Source organism: Bos grunniens, chromosome 3, assembly GCF_055505025.1.
Source record: "Bos grunniens cultivar Pamir isolate PY7600 chromosome 3, Bosgru_T2T1.0, whole genome shotgun sequence".
Taxonomy (NCBI): domain Eukaryota; kingdom Metazoa; phylum Chordata; class Mammalia; order Artiodactyla; family Bovidae; genus Bos; species Bos grunniens.
This window is the reverse complement of record NC_141167.1, coordinates 14356618-14381417: the sequence shown is the minus strand read 5'-3', so window position 1 is coordinate 14381417 and position 24800 is coordinate 14356618. Positions and strand designations below refer to the sequence as shown.

Below are 24800 nucleotides of genomic sequence, written 5' to 3'. Positions count from 1 at the left end.
GCCAACAAAGGTCCATCTAGTCAAAGCTATGGTTTTTCCAGTGGTCATGTATGGATGTCGGAGTTGGACCATAAAGAAGGTTAAGCGCCGAAGAATTGATGCTTTGAACTGTGGTGTTGGAGAAGATGTTTGAGAGTCCCTTGGACTGCAAGGAGATCCAACCAGTCAATCCTAAAGGAAATCAGTCCTGAATATTCATTGCAAGGAGTGATGTTGAAGATGAAGCTCCAATACTTTGGCCACCTGATGCGAAGAACTGACTCATTGAAAAAGACCCTGATACTGGGAAAGACTGAGGGCAGGAGGAGAAGGGGATGACAGAGGATGAGATGGTTGGATGGCATCACTGACTCAATGGATATGAGCTTGGGTAAGCTCCGGGAGTTGGTGATGGACAGGGAGGCCTGGTGTACTGCAGACCATGGGGTCGCAGAGTCGGACACGACTGAGCGACTGAACTGGACTGAACTACATAAATGCTGTCTACTGCCATCAACCAAATGGCATGGCCATTTTGTGTCCACAGTTCACTTCTGTATTTACAAACATAATTTTCATGAATTACAGAAGTGTATCTCTCAGTGAAGGTTTAATATTGAGATGCATCCATACTACCTGCTGTCCCACAGATAACGCTGTAGGAGAGAAGTACTTTCATCCATTTCTGAGTGATCTTATGTGAAAAAATCAATAATTTAGAAGTTCTATGCCTCCATAGGAGATTTCCAGATTCACTTAAAGAAATGGTTTCAAGCAATAAGAGTTTTAAGAAACATCTTCCATGTCAACATCCTGTTGTAAATTCTGTACCTTTTTGTTTTCCTGCTACTTTCCTTCACCTGAAAGAAGGGCCCAGATAAGATGGATGCTTGGCTTGACTGCTTTAATGTTCTGAACTTTACATAGTTTTTTATTTTTCTTCAACTTGTTCATTATAAATTTAGCTTGGCATTTCTGTTTGATCTCTTCAACTCTCTTCATCACATCAGTGGTTTTATTCCATAGCTCTCCCTGTTATTTGACAGTGAGATCTATGGAATACGTTTTTCAAATTCAAGTGAATTACCACTGTGAGTTCTATATAGTTGCTATCCGGAATGCTTTAGTCTGTCTGATCTTGCGAGGATTTCATTCTTTTTTAAGTATTTATAACACTTGGTTTTACAGAATCTGAACACCTTTGGAAACAAACATGATGCTGTGGCCTGGGCAAACAGGGCTGAACAGAAATAACACTTCTCAGTCTGCTTGTTGAACTCGCATGGGGATGTGCAGGCTTAAGATGAAATGACATAGCCCTGCCACAGAAAGTGCTTCTCCAAGACAGACTAAATTTCAAGCTCATTTAGCTGACATGAAATCTGTGGAATTCAGGTAAATAGGTAGGTGATGCTCGCTTTGGCAGTATATATACTAAAATGGGAACAATACAGAGAAGATTAGCATGGCCTGAATGATGCTCAATGATTTTTGTGCTCAATGATGACACAAAAATTCATGAAGTGTTCCATATTAAAAAAAAAAAAGAAACATTGCATTAGTCAGAACAGTCTAAATGTTCTGCAACAAAATGGTCCTTAGTTCTTTACTTACTTCGAAATATTTAAGCAAATGATCTAAATGAGAAAATACTATAAAGCCTCTTCCAGAAAAATTTATAGAAATCTTTTTAATTGACCTTGATTTATACTTGTTTTTTTTTTCCCTTAAACACACAAGCACAGAGTCTCCTATAAGAAAGGACTATTAGGCTTAATTTGCTTGAGGACACTGAGATGTTAATAGAGCTTCCCAGGTGGCATTAGTGGTAAAGAACCCACCTGCCAATGCAAGAGAGGTAAGAGACATGGGTTCAATCCCTGGGTTAGGTAGATCCCCTGGAGAAGTGCATGGCAACCCACTCCAGTATTCTTGCCTGGAGAATCCTATGGATAGTCCTTAGGGTCACAGAGAGTTGGACATGACTGAAGAGACTTAGCATGCATGCCCTCACTGAGATATTGATAAACTTTGAATTCCTAAGTATCTTCTACTATATTCCATTTTGCATGTAACTTTCATCCTATCAGTCTAGGAAAAGTCTTTTTTTTGTTTTGTTTTAGTTTTTGACTCTTCAACCACAAACCTAGAGAACATGGTTCACTTAAAGAATGAAATGTAGAATAGATGGAATCCATTTTTGCTTATAAATAATCTGATAGAAAATGAGGACAGAGCCATCTTTCAAGGTGTAATCAAGACAGAACTTCAAGGAATCCTGGAGCAATAGTAACTTGCCAAGAAAATTCAAGACACTTTCATTAACTCTCAATATTCTTTATTCTTTAGTCCCATTCAATTGTATGTACATATTATTTTCCAGATTATTATGTCATAGACTGAGGTGAGAGGGAAATATTTGTTTTCAATATAGTCCAACAACTTTGGTAGCTAGGCTCCAAGATGGTACCCAATAATCCTCTCCTTTTGATATTTATTTATTTTTTATTTAAAAAATGTTACAACCAAAAGGTATTAAACACCCCAAGTGTCCATCAATTGATATATGGATAAAATATAGTAATTCTATACAAGGGAATATTTTTTCAGAAAAAAAAATTTCCCAGTTTTATTGAGAGCTGATTGACATGTAATACTGTGCAAGCTTAAGGGATATAACTTGATAATTTGGTATGCCTATATATTGCAAGGGCTTCCCTCATAGCTCAGTTGTTAAAGAATCTGCCTGCAATGCAGGAAACCCTGGTTCGATTCCTGAGTTGTGAAGATCCCCTGGAGAAGGAAATGGCAATCTACTCTAGTATTCTTGCCTGGAGAATCCCACAGGCAGAGGAGCCTGGCAGGCTACAGTCCATAGGGTTACAAGAGTTGGACATGACTTAGCAACTAAACCACCACCATATATTGCAAAATGATTGTCACAATAATTTTGTTAATAATTTAGTTAACACCTCTTAAACTACATAATTACTTTTTGTGCATGTATGGGAGGTGGGAATATTTAAGATTTACTCTGGCCTTGTGATATTCATTCTCTTGTGTTCTTCCCTTCCACATTTAATAAAGACTGACTTGTGAGATCTTTAGAATTCTCCCAAAGTGATAGTATGAACCTCCTGAGTGTAGGTCATAAAGTAGGTCTTCCGCTTTAGTCTCTTGGGAAACTTGCTTTTGAGGAACAAGTCACTATTTTATGAAGATTCTAAGTAACTCTGGGAGATACTCACATGGAAAGGAACTGAGGCCTCCTACCAACAGCTGACAGCAACTTTCCCATTTGGAAGCAGATCCCTAACCCCAGTCAAGCTTTCAGATGACTACAACTCTAGTTGACATCTCAATTGCAACCTCATGAAAGATTCTGAACTTCCCTGCCAAATTGCTCCTGCATTCCTGATCCACAGGAACTGTGAGATGTAATAGTTTATTGTTGTTTTATGCCACTAAATTTGGGGGTAATTTGTTATATAGCAATAGATAATTAATATACTCTCCATTTTTAAGAATAATGACAGAAACCCTCAGGAAAGCAAGGACCTCAGGCTGACAACCATAAGGAACTGAACTCTGCCGACATTCAGTGAACTTCAGATGAGATTGTATCCCTTTTGGACACCTTGATTGTGTCCCACTTCAACACTGTGAGATACTGAGCAGATGACTCAGCTAACCTGTAGCCATACTCCTTACTCACGGGAACTGTGAGATAATAAATTTGTGTTGTTCTAAAAAAGAAGAGTAATGGTAATCAGGGGAGCCTAGCCATAATGTGGTCTGTAACAGTATAACAAAATTGCCATCTCCAAATTTATCCCCAAAGATGTATTAAAAAATAGTGCATTTATTTTGTAAGTAAATTTGGGAAAAAATATCCTATTTAGTCCATAAAACTATTCCAAGAAGGCATTGCTAGTTGAGGGGAACTATTTAGCAGATATTATGGAAAATGTCACAGGAAAGAGGTCTGACAAGCTTGGGAAGTACTAGGTGAAGCAAAGTTGAACAGACTTCTCTGTTTGATACCGGACTTCTTAGAGCCTCATGATGCTGACATGCACTGTGACTCTTCAAGGGAGGATTATAATATGAAACACTTCCTTTGTTTAATTAACTAAGAAACCCCTTTTTTGGGACTCATCTAATGAGACTAAAATTTGTGGAATATACTTGGGACACTGGCCAAAGAGAAATGACCCATACCGTACAATCTCCCTATTATCAATATTGTCATTCAGAACCTTCAGAGATAACTGTGTCTGCTTCAAGTATATAGAACAAATAGAAGTTTAAATTTTTTCCTGTATAATCTACATTAGAAAATAATCTGATAAAAAATGCATATAAAACCAAATCACGTGGCTGTAGAGTTGAAATTAAAACAACATTGTAAATTAACAGTACTTCAATTTGTAAAGAAAGCTTTAAATTTTATAAAACTGCAAAACATCGCAATAGAAAAATGAAATCATAGAAGTCTGCAAAGAGAATGGAGATATTATGAACAGCCTGGGCTTCTGTGGTGGCTCAGACGGTAAAGAATTTGCCTGCAATGGGGAGACCTGGGTTCAGTCTCTGGGTTGGGAAGATCCCTTGAAGAAGAGAATGGCTACCCACTCCAGTATTCTTGTGTGGAGAATTCCATGGACAGAAGAACCTGTAAAATGTCTTTTGCTGGGCAAAGACAGTCTCTTCAATAAATGGTGCTGGGAAAACTGGACAGCTACATGTAAAACAATGAAATTAGAATACTTCCTAACACCATACACAAATATAAACTAAAAATGGATTAAAGACCTAAATGTAAGACCAGAAACTATGAAACTCTTAGAGGAAAACATAGGCAGAACACTTGATGACATAAATCAAAGCGAGATCCTCTATGACCCACCTCCTAGAGTAACGGAAATAAAAGCAAAAGTAAACAAGTTGGACCTGATTAAACTTAAAAGCTTTTGCACAGCAAACGAAACTATAAGCAAGGTGAAAAGACAATCCTCAGAATGGGAGATAATAATAGCAAATGAAACAACTGACAAAGGATTAATTTCCAAAATATACAAGCAGCTCATACAACTCAATACCAGAAAAACAAACAACCCAATCAAAAAGTGGGGAAAAGACCTAAACAGACATTTCTCCAAAGAAGACATACGGATGGCTAACAAACACGTGAAAAGATGCTCAATGTCGCTCATTAGTAAAAAAATGCAAATCAAAACTACAATGAGATATCACCTCACACGGATCAGAATGGCCCTCATCAAAAAGTCTACAAACAATAAATGCTGGAGAGGGTGTGGAGAAAAGGGAACCCTCTTGCAGTGTTGGTGGGAATGGAGATTGATACAGCCACTATGGAAGACGGTATGGAGATTCCTTAAAACCTAGAAATAAAACAACCATATGACCCAGCAATCCCACTCCTACATATATACCCTGAGGAAACCAAATTGAAAGAGACACATGTATCCTATTGTGCACTGCAGCTCTATTTACGATAGCTAGAACATGGAAGCAACCTAGATGTCCATTGACAGATGATGAATGGATAAAGAAGTTGTGGTACATATACACAATGTAACAATACTCAGCCATAAAAATAAACACATTTGAGTCAGTTCTAATGAGTTGGATGAGGAAAATCCCATGGATGGAGGAGCCTAGGAGGCTGCAGTCCATGGGGTTGCTGAGGGTCGGACACGACTGAGCGACTTTGCTTTCACTTTTTGCTTTCACTTTTAACTTTCACGCATTGGAGAAGGAAATGGCAACCCACTCCAGTGTTCTTGCCTTGAAAATCCCAGGGACAAGGGAGCCTGGTGGGCTACCGTCTATGGGGTCGCACAGAGTCAGACACGACTGAAGTGACTTAGCAGCAGCAGACCCTATTATACAGAGTGAAGTGAGTCAGAAAGAGAAAGATAAAGATCATTTTCTAATGCATATATACAGAATCTAGAAAAATGGTACTGAAAAATGTATTTACAGGGCAACAATGGAGAAATAGACACAGAGAAGGGACTTATCAACATGGGGAGAGGGGAGGAGAGGGAGGAGAGATGTATGGAAAGAGTAACATGGAAACTTACATAACCATGTGTAAAATAGATAGTCAACAGGAATTTGCTGTATGGCTCAGGAAACTCAAATAGGGGCTCTGTATCAACCTAGAGGGGTGGGATGGGGAGGGAGATGGGAGGGAGGTTCAAAAGGGAGGGGATATATGTACACCTATGGCTTTATTTTTCTGGGCTCCAAAATCACTGCAGATGGTGACTGCAGCCATGAAATTAAAAGACGCTTACTCCTTGGAAGGAAAGTTATGACCAACCTAGATAGCATATTCAAAAGCAGAGACATTACTTTGCCAACAAAGGTTCGTCTAGTCAAGACTATGGTTTTTCCTGTGGTCATGTATGGATGTGAGAGTTGGACTGTGAAGAAGGCTGAGCGCCGAAGAATTGATGCTTTTGAACTGTGGTGTTGGAGAAGACTCTTGAGAGTCCCTTGGACTGCAAGGAGATCCAACCAGTCCATTCTGAAGGAGATCAGCCCTGGGATTTCTTTGGAAGGAATGATGCTAAAGCTGAAACTCCAGTACTTTGGCCACCTCCTGCGAAGAGTTGACTCATTGGAAAAGACTCTGATGCTGGGAGGGATTAGGGGCAGGAGGAGAAGGGGACGACAGAGGATGAGATGGCTGGATGGCATCACTGACTCGATGGACGTGAGTCTGAGTGAACTCTGGGAGTTGGTGATGGACAGGGAGGCCTGGTGTGCTGCGATTCACGGGGTTGCAAAGAGTCGGACACGACTGAGCGACTGATCTGATCTGATCTGATGGCTGATTCATGTTGAGGTTTGACAGAAAACAGCAAAATTTGTAAAGCAATTATCCTTCAATAAAAAATAAATAAATTTAAAAAATGTATTTTGCCCATTTTTCTGTTTGGTTGCTTTTCGTTTCATTCTCTTTGATAAAAAGCCATTCATTTTAAAGTGGCTAAATTCATCAATCTTCTCCTTAACGCTATGCATTTATTTACATCTTTAAGAAATTCTTCTTAGCCAAAGTTCTTAAAGACATTTTGCTATATTTTCTTCCAAAGGTTTGGACTTTTTGCCCTATTTGTTTCAGTTCTTTGTATATTTGGAATTTAATTTAAAAATGCTTTTATTTTATTTGTTTGGCTGTAGCAGGTTTTCGTGGCGGCATGTAGAATCTTTAGCTGCAGTTGCAGCATGTAGGATCTAGTTCTCTGACCAGAGGTGGAACCTGAGTCCCCTGCAATGAGAGCATGGAGTCTTAGCCAGTGGACCATGATGGAGGCCCTGAAAAAATGTTCTGAATATTTTCACTGTTTCTAGTAGTAAGCTCCTAATGGTCCTTGAAGGTCCTTGCCACTTAATATTCACACCCTTGAGTAGTTTCCTCCCTCAGTGAATCAGGGTTGGTTTCTATGAATGGTAGTAGTGATGCTGTGTGACTTTGAGACTAGATTATAACAGGCATTGTGGCTTCAACCTCAGTACCTTGGGATGTTTGCTCTGGGGTAAATCAGCCACTAGGTTGTGTGAACCCAATCAGCCCTGTGAGGAAATCCACAAGGACAGGAATGGAGGCCTCCTGCTAACAGGATGTACCAAGTTGCCAACAAGATGACTGAGACACTTAAAGTACATCCTCCAGCCCCAGTCAAGCCTTCAGATGACTGCAACCTCATTAGAGATTCTGAGGACCATTCAACAAAGCTGCTTTTGAAATTAAATGTAAGAGATAACAAATACTTGCTGCTAAAACTGAATCATTAAGTTTTGGGGCAATTACTTATATAGCAATAGGTCATTAATACACTATTTAAATATATTATTTCTCTATAAGTACTACTTTCGCTGCATGCCAAAAAATTTGACCTGTAATATTTTAGTTTCAAGTATTTTTTTTTTACTTTTTAAATTGAAGTATAGTTGATTTACAATGGTATGATCTATTTTCTAGTTTCCATGATGATTTCTTCCTTGACCATCAATCATTTGAAAATATGTTTTTTAAATTTCCAGATTTTTAAATTTATCTTTCTGGTATTCTTCTTACATATTTTATTATTCTGGTAAAATACACATAATGTGAAATTTGCCATTTGAAGCAATTTTAAATATATGATTCAGTTGTATTGGTTATATTCACCATGTTATAAAACCATCACCAAAAAACTAAGATCATGGCATCTGGTCCCATCACTTCATGGCAAATAGAAGGGGAAAAAGTGGAAGCCGTGACAGATTTTCTTTTCCTAGGCTCCGAAATCACTGTGGACGTTGATTGCAGCCATGAAATTAAAAGATGCTTGCTCCTTGGAAGGAAACCTATGACAAACCTAAACAGACTATTAAAAAGCAGACATCACTTTTCCTACAAAGGTCTGTCTAGCCAAAGCTATGGTTTTTCATGTAGTCATGTACAGATGTGAGAGTTGGACCATAAAGAAGGCTAAGCACAGAAGAATTGATGCGTTTGAACTGTGGTGCTGGAGAAGAGTCTTAAGAGTCTCTTGGACTGCAAGGAGATCAAATCAGTCAATCCTAAAGAAATCAACCCTGAATATTCATTAGAAGGCCTGATGCTGAAGGTAAAGCTCCAATACTTTGGCCACCTGATGCACAGAGCTGACTCGTTAGAAAAGATCCTGATGCTGGGAAAGACTGAAGGCAAGAGGAGAAGGTGGAGGCAAAGGATGGGATGGTTAGCATCACTGACTCAATGGACATGAGTTTGAGCAAACTCCAGGAGATAGTGGAGGACAGGGAAGCCTGGTGTGCTGCAGTCCATGGGGTCGCAGAGTTGGACTTGACTTAGTGACTGAACAACAAAACATCAAGAACAAAGAGAAGACTTAAAAAGTAATGAGAATCCACTGAGTTGTACACTTAAAGATGGTTAAAATGGTAAGTACTATGTTACGTATATTTTATCAAAAAAAATTCTGAGAAGTTTAACCAAGGTCAGCAGTTCTAAATTAAAACCTTTACCAGTCTCTATAACTTGCAGGCATGTGTGTGTATGTGTGTGTGCACACACATACTCAGTCATGTCCAACTCCTTGTGACCCCATGGACTGTAGCCTGCCAGGCTCCTCTGCTGATGGAATTTTCCAGACAAGAATAATGGAATGGGTTGCTATTTCCTACTCCAGAGGATCTTCCTGAGCCAAGAGATCAAACCTGCATCTTGTGCATCCTCTGCACTAGCAGGCAGATTCTTTACCACTGAGCCAGGTGGGAAGCCCAAAATATGGAGATGCCGGGGATTGAACCCGGGGCCTCATACATGCAAAGCATGCACTCTACCACTGAGCTACATCCCCTGACAAACTTTAGTACGGTGAATTTCAATACAGTGATTACAGCCAGGAATCATGCTGCATATACCAATCCTTCCAGTTACCCTATTGTTGGTTTTTCTGGCAGTCAAGGGTTCCTAAATTTCTCTAGTGAAATTAAACAAAGGAAAATATCCAGGATTTTTAGACTCTATTGTTACTTGCCTAGACTTTCAGTCATTGCTATTTGATTTTTCTTGGTTGTACTTTTAATTCCCTCTAATTTATTTCAACAAATTAAACATAATTAAACTATAGTTTATAGTTCAAAATAGCAGTATCTTGGGACTTCCCTGGTGGTCCAGTGGTTAAGAATCCAACTTGCAATGCTGGGGACACGGGTTCAATCCTTGGTCTAGAAAGATCCCACATGGCACGGGACCCCACCCACAGCCCACTAAATCCTGTGTATCCCAGCTACTGAGCCTAAGCCCCAGAGCCTGGGGGGCTGCAACTACTGAAGCCCAAGCGTCTCGAGTCCATGTTTTACAACAAGAGAAACCACTGCAATGAGAGGCCCAGGCACCACAAGGGAGAGTAGACCCCACTCACTGCAACTAGAGAAAGCCCATGTGCAGCAATGGAGACTCAATGCAGCCAAAATTTTTTTTTAATTAAAAAAAAAAACGTATTTCTGATCTTTATGGGTATGTTCCTCTAGCTGGTTGTTTCCGCTTATAGGGATTTGTTTCTTCGAGCAGTCAGAGGCTTTTTAAAAAAATTGTGAGTCATGTTGAAACTTTGTGGGAAATATTTGAGGTCTGAGTTTAATCATATTCTTCAAGAGGAAGTTTGGGTTTGCTTCTCCCAGCTGTCTCTCTGCCCTGCCAACCCAGAAACACTCTAAATTTTCATCTTGGAGTGTTTGGTTCATACAGATAAGGAGAGTATGTCCCAAGGTAAACACGTATAAGTGGAGGCATGGGATAGAGAATTCTCAGGAGAGACGGTTTTGTGTTTATTTTTCACTCTTCTCTGATCCAAGTGAAGATAGGCCTGCATCTCCACTCCCACTTTCCCAGTTTTTATTTTCAGTTTGCTCACTGTCCGCCGAGGCTATTAGTGGCTTGGGTGCTGGAGAGGCTCAGCCTCGCCCTCTGACTTTATTTTCTGCTCTCTTTAGACCCGAGGTGGGCTTCCCTCTAGCTCAGCTGGTAAAGAGTCTACCTGCAATGCAGGAGACCCCGGTTTGATTCTTGGGTAGGGAAGAATCCCCTGGAGAAGGGATAGGCTACCCACTTCAGTTTTCTTGGGTTTCTCTGGTGGCTCAGATGGTAAAGAATCCACTTATAATTTGGGAGACCTGGGTTCGATCCCTGGGTTGCAAAGATCCCATGGAGGAGGGCCTGGCAAACCTACTCCAGTATTCTGGTTTGGAGAATTCATCACAGTCCATGGGGTTGCAAAGAGTCAGACGTGACTGAGTAACTTTTACTTTTCCTTACCTCCATGGTTCATGAAAACACAGATGCTGGGTCACTAGGAATCTGTATATGGCACTGGTTCAAATATGAGTCTCACACTTGCTTACTCCTGTTTTCTCCTAGAGACGCCTCACATGCCGGTCAAGGTCAGTCATGCATTTACAAGATTTTCTTTTCATTTTATCTAGTTTCTTTTGTTTGCTTTGTTTTTGCCTTTTTTTTTTTTTTGAAGTGAAGTGAAGTGAAGTGAAAGTCCTCAGTTATGTCCGACTCTTTGTGACCCCATGGACTCTACAGTTCATGGAATTCTCCAAGCCAGAATACTGGAGTGGGTAGCCGTTCCCTTCTCCAGGGGATTTTCCCAACCCAGGGATCGTACCCAGGTATCCCGCACTGCAGGCGGATTCTTTATCAGCTCCTCTGTATTAGATTTTCTGTACTTTTTCATAGATGAGTATCTTTTTAACAATTTATTTTTCCTTTAGACATAGAATGCTAAAACCCATAAGGAAAGATCACTTATTGGGAGACTTCTCTTTGCAGTTCATCTAACCTGTTTAGGTGGAGGAGGAAATGGCAACCCACCCCAGTATTCTTGCCTGGAGAATCCCATGGACAGAGGAGCCTGGCAGGCTGCAGCCCATGGGGTCCCAAAGAGTCGAGTGACTAACACACACTCACTCACACACACACACACACACACACACACACAACCTGCTATCGGGAAACATGCTATCGGGAACCTGGAGGAATACAATGAGTAGCTTGTTGCAGCCTCAATTACACCACTTCTTGTTAGAGCCCGACACCCTGGCCTTAGAGTTGTCCAGGTGGTCACTCTTCATACCTTCAGTGACTCACCTGTACTTTTACCAATTGCTATGGATCAGACAAGGAGCTTGGTAGTCAGAAGCCACAGAGACATGTCCTGACACCTGCTGGTGGCTGAGGGAGTCTTCACCTCAGAAAGGTGGGAACCTCATTTTTGTTGCCCAGTTTGAAAGTTCAGCCTTCATTGTTTCCTACTTCGTGTCAGATTTGGGGCATAATTGCATGGATACAAAGATGAAACAGTGAAGGTTACTGTTCTTGAAGAGCTCATCATCTCTTTAGCAGGGAAAGAGAAAGACACGCATCCAGGTATTTACATTGTGGTAGGTGTTATGGTGTGTGTGAGAAAATAGAACATATGCACGGGTCTCTGCAGCCAGTTCCTGGCTCAGCTGCTGAAACCCTTGTAGTTTCTTAATAGATAAGAGCATCTTTCTTTTTAATGGGGCAACTTTGAGTGGGCTCCTGGATGGGGGCTGGTCACCAGAAAGACCAAGCCATGATTAGAAGCTTGGAATTTTCAGCCCTGCCTCCACCCTCACTTCTCTAGTGAGGGTAGAAGGGTTGGAAATGGGAGTTAATAATTGATCACGCCTATACAAGTAAGCCTCTGTAAAATGCCAATAGCATGGGCTTCTGAGAGCTTTCATGCTGGTGAAACAGCCGTATACTGGAAAGGTATGCCCCCTAACTCCATAGAAACAGAAGCTCCTGCTCTTGGGACCCTCCCAGACCTCACCCTGTATGTCTTCACCTGCCTCTTCATCTGTATCCTTTATCATATAATTTTTTAACAGACTGGTAAATGTGTTTCCGAGTTCTGTGATCCACTGTAGCAAGTTACTCAAATTTGAGTACAGGAATGTGGGAACTTCCAATTTGTAACCAAGTTGTTTAGAAGTCTTGGGTAACCTGTTATTTGGGACTGGCATCTGAAGTGGGGACAGTCTCATGGGACTGAGCCCTTCATCTGTGTGATGTGACACTCTCTTCAGGGCAATCGTGTCAGAACAGAGTTAACTGTAGGACACTCAGCTGGGGTCACAGAGAATTGCTTAGTGGTCACACATTTGGTGACCAGAAGTGTCAGAAGTTGTGTGGCAAGTTCAGAGTGCCATGGAAAAGACTCGTTAACTGTGCATTTCTTCGTAAGGAACTCTCTGTAGCTCCCAGGCTTACTTCTTTTAGTTACAGCTATAAGCAGAGACAAAGTAGAGTCTCCCTTCCCCTATGGCCATTTTTAGGAAAAGGAAACAAATTGGCCCAGCCTGAGTCAAATGTCCTCTTTCTGAGGACATTGAAAAACCAATGAAACAAATTCTGGGCACAGATTACATATACGACAGCCAAAGTTTTGAGGGATGAATGAGGAGGAGCCGGGTGTGGTGAGCTGGAAAGATGCGTGGCCCTTGCCTTCCTATAGCACCCAAACCCAAATCAGTCCAATCATCCTGCTATGTTCTTTGCCAGAGCAGCAAAGCCCAGTCCTAAACGCTGGGCTGCCTGGGAATTCCCAGGCAAAAGATCTAGATCTCATGATGTTGGTTGGATGAGGAGGGATGGTGCTGGGTATGCTACTTTACAAAGAAGAAGCCTGGTTCACTGATCTAGAGGGCCATCATATTTATATACAATGGAATACTACTCAGCCATAAAAAAGAATGAAATAATGTTGTTGGTAGCAACATGGATGGAGCTAGAGATTAACATACTAAGTGAAGTAAGTCAGAAATAGACAAATACCATAGGATATCACTTACATATGGAATATAAAGTATGACACAAATAAACTTCTTTGCAGGACAGAAACAGACTTAAAGATATAGAGAGCAGACTTGTTGCCAAGGGGGAGGGAATGGGGGAGAATGGATTGAGAGTTTGGGATTAGCAGATGCAAATTCTTATATACAGAATGGATAAAGAAGGCCCTACTGTATAACACAGGGATATTCAGTATCTTCTGATAAGCCATAATGGAAAAGAATATGAAAAAGAATGTATGTGTGTGTGTGTGTGTATATATATAATATATATATTATATATATATAATCACTTTGATGTATAGCAGAAATTACCACAAATTGTAAATTAACTATACTTCAATAAAATAAATTTTAAAAAGGGAAATGAGTATGATTTTGGTGAATTCACCACAGTGCAGGGCCAGGCTCTGAATTTTGCAGATTTAGAAACCTTTGTCAATGTTTCAGAACTGACATGATTTGTAGGCACTGATTCATATGAATGGGGTTTCAACAGCAACCAATACACAAATCCTAAATGAGAATTTATTAATTTACAAAATGTATTTAAAGGCATATCAGTCTTCCCCAGGTCTGTTTTTCAAATACCGTTTTGAACCCCAACTAATTGCTGAACCCCAACTAATTGCTGAACCCAGTGCTGGGTGCTGGGGACACAGAGATAAATTAAATACAGGCTTTGGTCTCTGAGAGCTCCCTAACTTATGTGTGTGTTGGGTGTGACCAGACACGTTCCTTCTGTGAAATCACATAGCTTGAGAAACCAAGTCACAGTCAGGAAGCAGCTTGTTGAGGGTGAGACAAGAACAAGGGAGGTTGGTTGGAGGCTGGACTGCTCAATGGTGTCTCTGACAGCCCGGGTCCTGCTTTACTTGGTGGGGAGAACTGGATCCTGGAGTCGAGTTGGCACAGCCACTGTTCCCGTGCAGTTCTGCAACCCAGCACTGCCACTGCTGGCCTCAGATGCTCTTTGCACTTTCATGGCTGCCCACAGTCCCTTAAAGCAGGACCTTTTCTCTGTAGACAGCTCCCATCTTACGGAACATCTCCCCTAGATCTGGGAGCTGAACGGTGTTGGTGGCATTCCCCATGAGTCTCATCCATTTCCCATTGATCTCACCAACACGTCACTTAGGACAGGAGCTGCCCTGAGGGCCCCTCAACCTTGCCTCCTTGTTAATCTGTGTTCTTTTTATTTAAGGGCGCAGGCTCCAGAGTGCACGTGCTCAGTAGTTACAGCACCCAGGCTTGGGATCTTTGTTTCCTGACCCTGGATCAAACGCACGTCCCCTGCATTGGAAGAAGGATTCTTAACCACTGGACCACCAGGGAAGTCTCCACGTATGTGTGTTGTTCTGATTGGACTCTCCATACTCCTCTGTGAGCCTCTACATTACTTTGGTCAAGTTTCTCTCCTCTCAATAGTTTTTTCAAACATTTGACAATTCCTTGCAATCTTCCATCCAACCTTTATCCCTCTAACTCCTAACAGGTGACTGTGCCCCCTGCTTTAGTTAGGAAATAGGGCTGGGGTGCTACTCCCTTAAGCTCCTGAGAAAAGGCTCAGCGATCCATCTTTAGTGCTTTAGGGCATCTCCCAGGTACAGTTGCTATTTCTGTACCACTCCTAAATATCTTTTTTCCAGCTGTTTGGTTCCCTTGTGTGAGATAATAGAAAAAAAATGTATATATTGGTCTCTGTCCCAGGTTCCTGGTTTAGAGAGAGCGCCTAAAAGTCTTGTAATTTCCCAAGTGATAAGAGCGCTGCCAGCATCTTTTTGTTCTAATATTTGGTTTTTGACTCTGTCCCTGACACAAGGCTCTTAAAACACTTGTAAAACTTCTCAGTCCAGATAAGAGCACAATGAACATCTTTTGTTTTAATGAGGCCACTCTGGGTGAGCTCCTGAATGGGAGTTCGTCACTAGAAAGACCAAGCCAGGCAGTATTAGAAGATTGAAATTTTCTATAGTCTGACAGGATAGAGGGGCTGGACATGGAGTTAATAATTGATCATGCCTATGTGAGGAGGTCTCCATAAAATCCCAACATTAGGAGTTCAGGGACTTTCCAGGTTGGTAAACGCATCCACCTATGGGTAGGGTGTTGCATCCCAACTCCACGAGGACAGACACTCCTGTGCTTGGTAACCATCCAGACCTCACCCTAGATGTCAGGAAGGGAACACAGGAACCTCTGATGTGTAGCTAAGTTGGACAAAAGTTATGGGTGACCTGGGGACCTACTTCTTGCAATTGGCTTCTAAAGTGGGCAGCAGTTTGAGCCCTTCACCTGGGGCATCTGACATTCACTTCAGGTAGATTGTGTCAGAACTGAGTTAAACTGGAGGACACCCAGCTGCTATTGCAGAATTGTTTGGGGTGGGTTAAACCCACACACCTGGTGTCAGAAGTGTTGGATGGTATTCCTATGTGAGTAAAGAAGAAACACAGGAGGGAAGACTGTTTTTTCCTTAGACCCCCTTCCCCCCTCCATCCATTCTCTATCTGGCTCTGTCTTGCTCTGGGTCTTGGGGCGCCGACCCCTGTGGGATGCATCAATAAGCTCTCTTGCTCTCCAGCATCTTTTTGACAAGGAATCAGGAAATAAGAAGGTGGGAAAAGAAGGGAGTCCTCTGGCTGAGGTCTCTCCAGAGAGCTGAGAACAGAGCAAGAGACCTGGGAGGGTAGGACTAGGAAGAGGATTGGAGTTCAGGGCCAGGGCCAAGGAGAAAGAGCAAAGGGGCAGTCACGGGCTCACTGGCACAAACCCAGACAGGCGGAGCGGAAGGGCTCATTCATCCAGGGCCAGCCCAGGGCTGAGGTTGCCGAGCTGGCTGGCCCGGCCCAGGCCCTCTTAGGGCTGGGAGGGAATTTCCTCGGGCTCCCTCCCCCAGGGCTGGGCGAGCGGGAAACTGTGCGGAGGATTTTAATTTGAGGAGCGACCTAGGAGTGTCTGGCAGGGCGGGAACTTCAGGATACCTGAGGCAGCCCCTTGGCAGGGAGCAGCCTGTCCTGCCTGGGACGCATCTTGGCCTCCCCCAGGTAAGCTGCCGGCTCTGGTGAGGGCGGTGGGAGCCGTCGACCGGGTCCCTCTGTCGGGCGGGTCGGGGGTGGGGAGCGCCCGAGGCCCAGGGCCGACCGAGGAGTGCTCCCTTAGCAACCTCCTTCCGGAGGAGGCTTCAGGAGTGTCCGCTCCTGCCACTTTCATTTTAAAAGTTGGCAGCAGGTTGGGCCAGGAGTCAGGGGGCTGTCTCTGACTCACCCCTCTCCCCGATGGTGGGAGGACCAGGTAATGCCGTTGCCCCTCTGAGCCCTGGTCAATCTCTCGCCTTCTTTCTCCCCCTTCATCCTGTTCTCCTCAGTAACCTGTCCCCAACTCCAGTCCCACATTTCTCTCCTCCCTCCAACTGAGCCAGATCCTAGTCCTCCCTAGACCTCTGCCCCGGGAGACCACAGCCAGGGCCGGACAGTCTCTGGCTGCTTCCTGCCCAGCAAGTCTCCGAGGTTGTTTCCTCCTTCCTGGTATGGGTGTCTGAAGGATTCTGTTCACTCCTGAACATGTTACTTTTTATTCTTTATTCATGAGTCTCTGTGGGGGGTGGGGGGATAGGGTGGGGCAGGGGTGAAGTTAGGCGTGGGACACACAGTTTCGCTCTTCCTGGGAATAAGAGAACTGAAATTTATTTCACAAATGTATGGTGATCATCTGTAAGCAGGTGGCCAGCGTGGCAGAGTGGAAACATTTTGGAGTCTTAGGCATTTGGATTGCTATCCCACCTCTTCCTGAAGGTCAGTTTCCTTAGCTCTAAATAGTATTGTTATAAAGAGGACATGAGATGTTGTTTTGTTGTTGGGACTCCATGGACATGAGATGATGCATATCAAACACCAAGCCCAGTGCCGGGCACACAGCAAGGCCGGCTCCAGAAACACCTGTGCTTCTTTGGCCCGCTTCCTGCCATGACCCACCCTAACTGCCACCCTCCCCTCTCTATCTTGTAAACATGTAGCAGACACCCTCGGCCTTGAAAGCACTTGGGCGGACCTGTAAACACTGAGCTGGGAGTGAAGGGGCAGGTGGTGAAGGGAGGGGCTGAATAGGGAAAGCGCCTCCTGCCATTTGAGGTTAGAACAGCAATCAGGGCTGGGACCTCTAGCTGGAAGGAAAGGAAGGCTCTCCTGCTGTGTTTCTGAATTTGCATACTTAGAGTCAGTGATGGGAACCCTCAGTTCCTACCACCAACTTTGCCTGGCCTCAGGTTCAGTTCAGTTCAGTTCAGTCACTCAGTCGTGTCCAGCTCTTTGCGACCCCATGAATCGCAGCACGCCAGGCCTCCCTGTCCATAACCAACTCCCGGAGTTCACCCAGACTCACGACCATCGAGTCAGTGATGCCATCCAGACATCTCATCCTCTGTCGCCCCCTTCTCCTCCTGCCCCCAATCCCTCCCAGCATCAGTCTTTTCCAATGAGTCAACTCTTCACATGAGGTGGCCAAAGTACTGGAGTTTCAGCTTTAGCATCATTCCTTCCAAAGAAATCCCAGGGCTGATCTCCTTCAGAATGGACTGGTTGGATCTCCTTGCAGTCGAAGGGACTCTCAAGAGTCTTTTCCAACACCACACTTCAAAAGCATCAATTCTTCGGCGCTCAGCCTTCTTCACAGTCCAACTCTCACATCTATACATGACCATAGGAAAAACCATAGCCTTGACTAGACAGACCTTTGTTGGCAAAGCAATGTCTCTGCTTTTGAATGTGCTATCTAGGTTGGTCATAACTTTCCTTCCAAGGAGTAAGTGTCCTTTAATTTCATGGCTGCAATCACCATCTGCAGTGATTTTGGAGCCCCAAAAAATAAAGTCTGACACTGTTTCCACTGTTTCCCCATCTATTTCCCATGAAGTGATGGGACCAGATGCCATGATCTTTGTTTTCTGAATGTTGAGCTTTAAGCCAACTTTTTCACTCTCCACTTTCACTTTCATCAAGAGGCTTTTTAGTTCCTCTTCACTTTCTGCCATAAAGGTGGTGTCATCTGCATATCTGAGGTTATTGATATTTCTCCCGGCAATCTTGATTCCAGCTTGTGTTTCTTCCAGTCCAGCGTTTCTCATGATGTACTCTGCATAGAAGTTAAATAAGCAGGGTGACAACATACAGCCTTGACGTACTCCTTTTCCTATTTGGAACCAGTCTGTTGTTCCATGTCCAGTTCTAACTGTTGCTTCCTGACCTGCATACAGATTTCTCAAGAGGCAGGTCAGCCAGTCTGGTAGTCCCATCTCTTTCAGAATTTTCCACAGTTTATTGTGATCCACACAATCAAAGGCTTTGGCATAGACAATAAAGCAGAAATAGATGTTTTTCTGGAACTCTCTTGCTTTTTCCATGATCCAGTGGATGTTGGCAATTTGATCTCTGGTTCCTCTGCCTTTTCTAAAACCAGCTTGAACATCAGGAAGTTCACGGTTTACATATTGCTGAAGCCTGGCTTGGAGAATTTTGAGCATTACTTTACTAGCGTGTTGAGATGAATGCAATTGTGCGGTAGTTTGAGCATTCTTTGGTATTGCCTTTCTTTGGGATTGGAATGAAAACTGACCTTTTCCAGTCCTGTGGCCACTGCTGAGTTCTCCAAATTTGCTGGCATATTGAGTGCAGCACTTTCACAGCATCATCTTTCAGGATTTGAAATAGCTCAACTGGAATTCCATCACCTCCACTAGCTTTGTTCGTAGTGATGCTTTCTAAGGCCCACTTGACTTCACATTCCAGGATGTCTGGCTCTAGGTCAGTGATCACACCATCGTGATTATCTGGGTCGTAAAGATCTTTTTTGTGCAGTTCTTCTGTGTATTCTTGCCACCTCTTCTTAATATCTTCTGCTTCTGTTAGGTCCATACCATTTCTGTCCTTTATTGAGCCCATCTTTGAATGAAATGTTCCCTTGGCCTCAGGTTACAGCCTTTTAAATGCGTAATCTAATTTAATCATAACCCTATTATATTTTCCTCAGCCCCATTTTACATTTGAGAACACGAAGATACAAACAGACAAAGGGATTTCCCTACGGTCACATGGCTAATAATAAGTAGTGGATCCAGAATTCAAATCTAGGTCAGACTCTGGATTCCACACTTTGTTCAAATCCTTATTGTCCTTCAAATTTCTGTGTATCAGAAAGAACAAAAGGCCATCAGCCTTCTCCCAGCTTCCTAGACACTGGCTTCTCACTTGCCGTACATCAGTACATCTCCTGCTCTGGGCTGCTTCATCCAAGTGGGAAAGAACCCAGTCCTTCCCTGATTTGTTCATTCAGTCGCCCATTCATACTTCATTCATTCAGTCGTGTGCTCCGTTGGTCCTATGTATATGTTCACAGCTTATAGTGAGCACCCTGTATGTTCCTGATACAGAAATGTTCGAGGAATCTTTCGTTAGTTAATTCAACAAACATAATCTGATTCGTTCTGTGGGTTCCCTAATAGGGATTCAAAGATGAATAAAACAGGTCTTCCCTGGTGACTCAGTGGTAAAGAATACGCCTGCCAATGCAGGATACACGGGTTCAATTCCTGATCTGGGAAGATCCCACATGCTGTGGAGCAGCCACAGTTATTGAGCCTATGCTCTAGAGCCCACGAGCTGAAAGTACTGAAGCCCACTCGCCCTAAGTCCCATGCTTTACAACAGGAGAAGCCACCGCAGTGAGAAGCCTGCACAGCACAACTAGAGAACAGCCCATGCAGCAACGAAGACCCAGCACAGCCAAACGTGAATAAAGAAATAACTTTAAAAGATGAATAAAACAAGTTCTATCTTCAGGGCTTTCACAGCCTTGTGGAGGAGACAGTGATAATACAAAGAAGACAGTGGTGCCCTAAGCGGCATTTAATTCTTCCATGTCTGCTTTATTCGTTACTGTATCCCTTGCTTAGCACAATGGCAGGTGCCTAGTAGAGGCTTAATAAGGCTTTGCAGAGGAAATGTTAGGACAGAGTCTTGGAGGGGGTGTTAGGACTTGGCCAGGAGAACAAACTGGGGAGGGAAGATGTTCTAACAGAGAGAGATGCTCATGAAAAGGCCTAGTGCAGGGTGGGAGCTAGAATTGCTAGGCGCTCAGTAAGACCAAAACTAGTGGTTACCAGTGGGGAGAGAGAAAGGGATGGGGCAGGATAGGAGTGGGAGACTGAGAGGTTCAGGCTACTATGTGTAAAATAAACAAGCTACAAGGATATCTTATATAGCACAAGGAAAATGGCCAATATTTTATAACAGCTTTAAATGGAGTATAACCTATAAAAATTTTGAATTACTATGTTGTACACCTGAAACTAACATAGTACCACAAGTCAACTATACCTCAGTAAAAAATTAATTAGAGGTAACAAGGAAGAAAAGAATGAAGGCGGATTCTCTTACAGACAGAAGATTATTCTGGTTTAGCTGGTCGATTTGACAGTGAGGACTGGTTTTGACAATTGGATTATATGGCAGACATTTTTCATAAACTGAGCAAGCTAAATCTGTAGCTCCAAGGTTTAGAGGAAGACATATCTAAAGCATGTCTCTAATAAAGACTATGCTAGAAAGTTCTATCTTGCAACTGATTTTAATTTGTGAGAAATAATTTATTGTTGACTTAAAAATGTATGAGAGTAACATAGCTTGTCCGAAATTCTTATGGGGCTACATGAGCAACAAATGTGAACACTGCAGGTGTGTGGCACACACAACATCATTGTCCAGGGCATCACAGTGGGGACTGATCAGGTGGGGTGAAGTGGCTCGTCTGGAGATAAGCAGGGGGCAGAACTGGAGCAAGAACCAGGGTTTTCCGAGTGTAACAATTCAGTGTTCTTTCCAAATTTCCCCCTTCTTTCTTCTTCTACTCACTTAGTGGTTTATTCAGCAAACAGTAAGCACCATTAGATAGGATAAAAAAGAAAATTTCCTACTTCCCTGGAGCTTATATTCTAGTAGAAAGAGACAGACAACAGATAAACACACCAGATTTTTATTTTTACATATTTATTTGACTACATCAAATCTTAGGCCGCGAAAGGAGAAGAGAATGGTAGAGGATGAGATGGTTAGATAGCATTACCAACGGACATGAATTTGAGTAAACGCCGGGAAATAGTGAAAGACAGGGAAACCTGGCTTGCATGCTCCAGTCCATGGGGTTGCAAAGAGCCAGACACAACTTAGCGATTGAAAACAACAGCAGCAACACTGAGTCTTGGTTGTCATACCGGAGATCGTTTTGTGGCACGCGGGATCAATACTGACTGTGGCATGTGAGCTTCAGTTTGTTGCACACGTGGGCTCCAGAGCTCCGGCTCAGTAGCTGCAGTGTGTGGGCTCTGTAGTTGTGGCATACGGGCTTAGTTGCCCTGTGGGGCGTGGAGTCTTCCCTTATAGCCCAGTCAGTAAAGAATCTGCCTGCAATGCAGTAGACCCGGGTTCGATTCCTGGGTCGGGAAGATCCCCTGGAGAAGGAAATGGCAATCCACTCTAGTATTCTTGCCTGGAAAATCCCATGGACAGAGGAGCCTGGTGGGTGAAAGTCCAGGGAGTTGCAAGAGTTGGACACGACTTAGTGACTAAACCAACCAACCAACCAATGTGGAACCTTAGTTCTCTGCCCAGGGCTTGAACCCATGTACCCTGCATTGGAAGGTAGATTTTTAACCGCTAGACCACCAGGGAAATTCCCAAACCAGGTATTTTTAGATAGTTAAGTGCTGAAAGTGAGTTAGAAGGGGGATGTGATAGAGTATATGGGGTGGGCAGAGGTTGGGCTGCCACTACAGAGAGGCCAGAAAAAGAGCTAGCCTTGAGTGTATGTGCTGGGGTTTGGGGGGTGGGGGCTGGGGAGGAGAAAGGGTTAGGTGCGGGGAACAGCAAGTGCAAAAACCCTGAGACAGGAGAGAGCTTGAGTCAGAAAGAAGCCCCTGTGGTTGCAGCACAGAGATGTGGGGAGAGTAGTAGGAGGTTAAAAGAAGGCTGGAGCTAGGTGGTGCAGGATTTACCAGCCATGCCAAGGATCCTGTATTTACCTTGAAGACAATGGGAAATTCTGAAGGGTTTTATTTCTTTGTGTATTTTGGCTGTGCTGGGTCTTTGTTGCTGTGCGTGGGCTTTCTTTAGTTGCAGTGAGCAGGGGCTGCTCTCTAGCTGCTTTGTGGGGACTTCTCATTGAGGTGGCTTCTCTTGTTGCAGAGCATGGACTCTAGTGCGTGGGCTTCAGTAGAAGCCACACAGGGCTCAGTAGTTGTGACACATAGGCCCAGTTGCTCCAGGGCATGAGAGATGCTCCCAGACCAAGGATTGAACAGTGTCCCCTGCATTGCAAGGTGGACTCCTAACCACTGGACCACCAGGAAAGCCCCCCACTAAAGGATTTTAAGCAGACAGTTGATTGTGTTTTGTTTTGGAAGGGGAGCAGGAATGGAAACAGAGATGGAGATTAACTGAGAGGCCCTTTCAGGTGAGACAGCTGCTGTCTACTCTGCTAAGGGGATGTGAAGGTGAATGGTGTTAAAGGGAAGGCAGAATGGTGTGGAATGTCATGTTGTCCTCTGGTTCTGATGAGGGGCGCTGGTAACTATTGCTATATAACAAATCACTCCTCAGAGCTCATTCTTCTTATATGATGTCACATCTCAAAGAGGGGACATTCCAAGAGGAACAGAAGTAGGGCTGCAGATCTCGGCAGGCCTGGCCTTGGAGGTATCTGGCACTACTTCTGCCTCATGCTATCAGTCAAAACTAGTCACAGGTCTGGCCCAGATTCAAGGTGGGGAAACAAAACCACCTTTTAGTGGAGAAACAGCAAGTAATATGCTCCGTCTTTAATCTACCACACTGGGCTTCTGGAAACGGAATAACCACAACTGCCCTGATGAGACTGACCCATTTGAAAATCTAAACCACAGTTTAGTAGCGCCCTCTTCTTACCCGAGATTTTGCTTTCCTTGGTTTCAGTTACCTGAGGTCAACCTTGGTTTGAAAATATTAAGTGGAAAATTCCAAAAATGAATAATTCATAAATTTTGAGTTGTGTACTCTTCTGAGTAGTTTGATGAAATCTCAAGCTGTCCTGCTCCATCTGGCCCAGGACATGAATCATTTCTTTGTCTAGTGTATCCTGCCCAGTCATCTAGCTGCAGTCTTGGTTATCAGTTGAGGTATGCCAAAGTCACCCTTATTTAACTTACTAATGGCCCCAAAGCACAAGGGTAATAATGCTGGCAATTTGGATATGCCGTAGATAAGCTGTGAAGTGCTTCCTTTAAGTGAAAAGGTGAAACTTCTTGACTTAATTAGGAAAGAAAAAAGGGAACTTCCCTGGTGGTTCAATGGTGAGGACTCTTGTGTTGCCACTGTAGGGGGCACAAGTTCGAGTCCTGGTCAGGGAACTAAGATTCCACAAGTCACATGGGGTGACCAACAACAACAACAAAAAATGGTAAGAAAAACAAATTGCATTCTGAGGCTGCTAAGATAAAAATGAATCATCTATGAAACTGTGAAGAAGAAAAAAAAATTCATGCTAGATTTGCTATCTCACCTCAAACCGCAAAAGTTACAGCCACAATGTATGACAAGTGCTTAGTTAATATGGAAACAGCTTTAAATTTGTACAATAAGATTTGGAGAGAGAGAGAAAGATGACAACATTCACACAACTTTTATTACAGAATATTGTTTTCATTCTATTTTATTATTAGTTATTGTTGTTAATGTTTAATTTATAAATTAAACTTTACCATAGGTATGTGTGTATAGGAAAAACCATTGTATAGATGAAATTTGGTACTACCCACAGGTTCAGATATTCCCTGGGGACTTGGATTGTGTTGCTGTGGATAAGGGGAGACTACTGTATACTGTGTTGGAACAATTTATAGGTCTTTGTTCTCCACTGAGGAAAAAAGAGGGCCTGGGGAATAGGAGGTGGTTTTGTTTTTGGTTTTTTGTGTGTGTTTCCCGAGTATAGCATATACAAGGCATTCAGGGTATGTTGTCCAATAAATTTACACATCACGTAAGAATTCATAGGTTATCAAATCATAGTGTACATGAGAATCCCCTGGGGAGCTGTTACAAAGACAGGCAGATTCCTGGGCAAGACCCCAGCCCAGAATCCAAATTTCTAGGGCAGGGGGTTTCAATCTTAGCTGCACATCAAAAAATCCCAATGCACCCTAGCTCCAGAGGCCTTAGTTCAACTGATCAGGGGTGAGCTCAGATATTAATACTGCTTTACAATCTCCTCAGACAATTCTCATGTGTAGCCAGGGTTAAGAACCACTGCTCTAGGATTAGAACCAGCCATCTCCACTTGACTTGTTCAGATGATTCTGTAGCTGGTTTATGTCAGGGTGACCA

The 24800-nt window shown here is 43.1% G+C and overlaps 1 protein-coding gene, 1 non-coding gene and 2 pseudogenes across 16 annotated transcripts in view; 2 read left to right on the top strand and 2 right to left on the bottom strand.

Moving 5' to 3' along the window:
* Window positions 1-765: 765 nt before the first annotated feature.
* On the bottom strand, window positions 766-10831 carry LOC147375044 (putative ribosome biogenesis protein RLP24 pseudogene; annotated as a pseudogene).
* On the top strand, window positions 1390-1517 carry LOC147375046 (U6 spliceosomal RNA; annotated as a pseudogene).
* Window positions 9294-9365, bottom strand: TRNAA-UGC (transfer RNA alanine (anticodon UGC)). Its single transcript has one exon. It is a non-coding gene; the product is annotated as a tRNA-Ala (tRNA).
* A 5169-nt stretch (window positions 10832-16000) lies between the features above and the next one.
* Window positions 16001-24800, top strand: part of RHBDL2 (rhomboid like 2) — a 58256-nt gene continuing 49456 nt past the window's right edge. For 5 of the 15 annotated variants that reach the window (XM_086379946.1, XM_086379966.1, XM_086380005.1 and 2 more), the window contains exon 1: window positions 16105-16442. Coding sequence is in view for 6 of the 15 variants with exons in the window: in XM_086379936.1 (XP_086236062.1) it covers window positions 17096-17189 (94 nt within the window). In the remaining 9 variants the exon portion in view is untranslated. Of the gene's footprint in view, window positions 16443-17050; window positions 17190-23797; window positions 23878-24800 lie in introns of those variants that run through there. The other 10 variants (XM_086379931.1, XM_086379908.1, XM_086379987.1 and 7 more) reach the window with 7 other exon arrangements.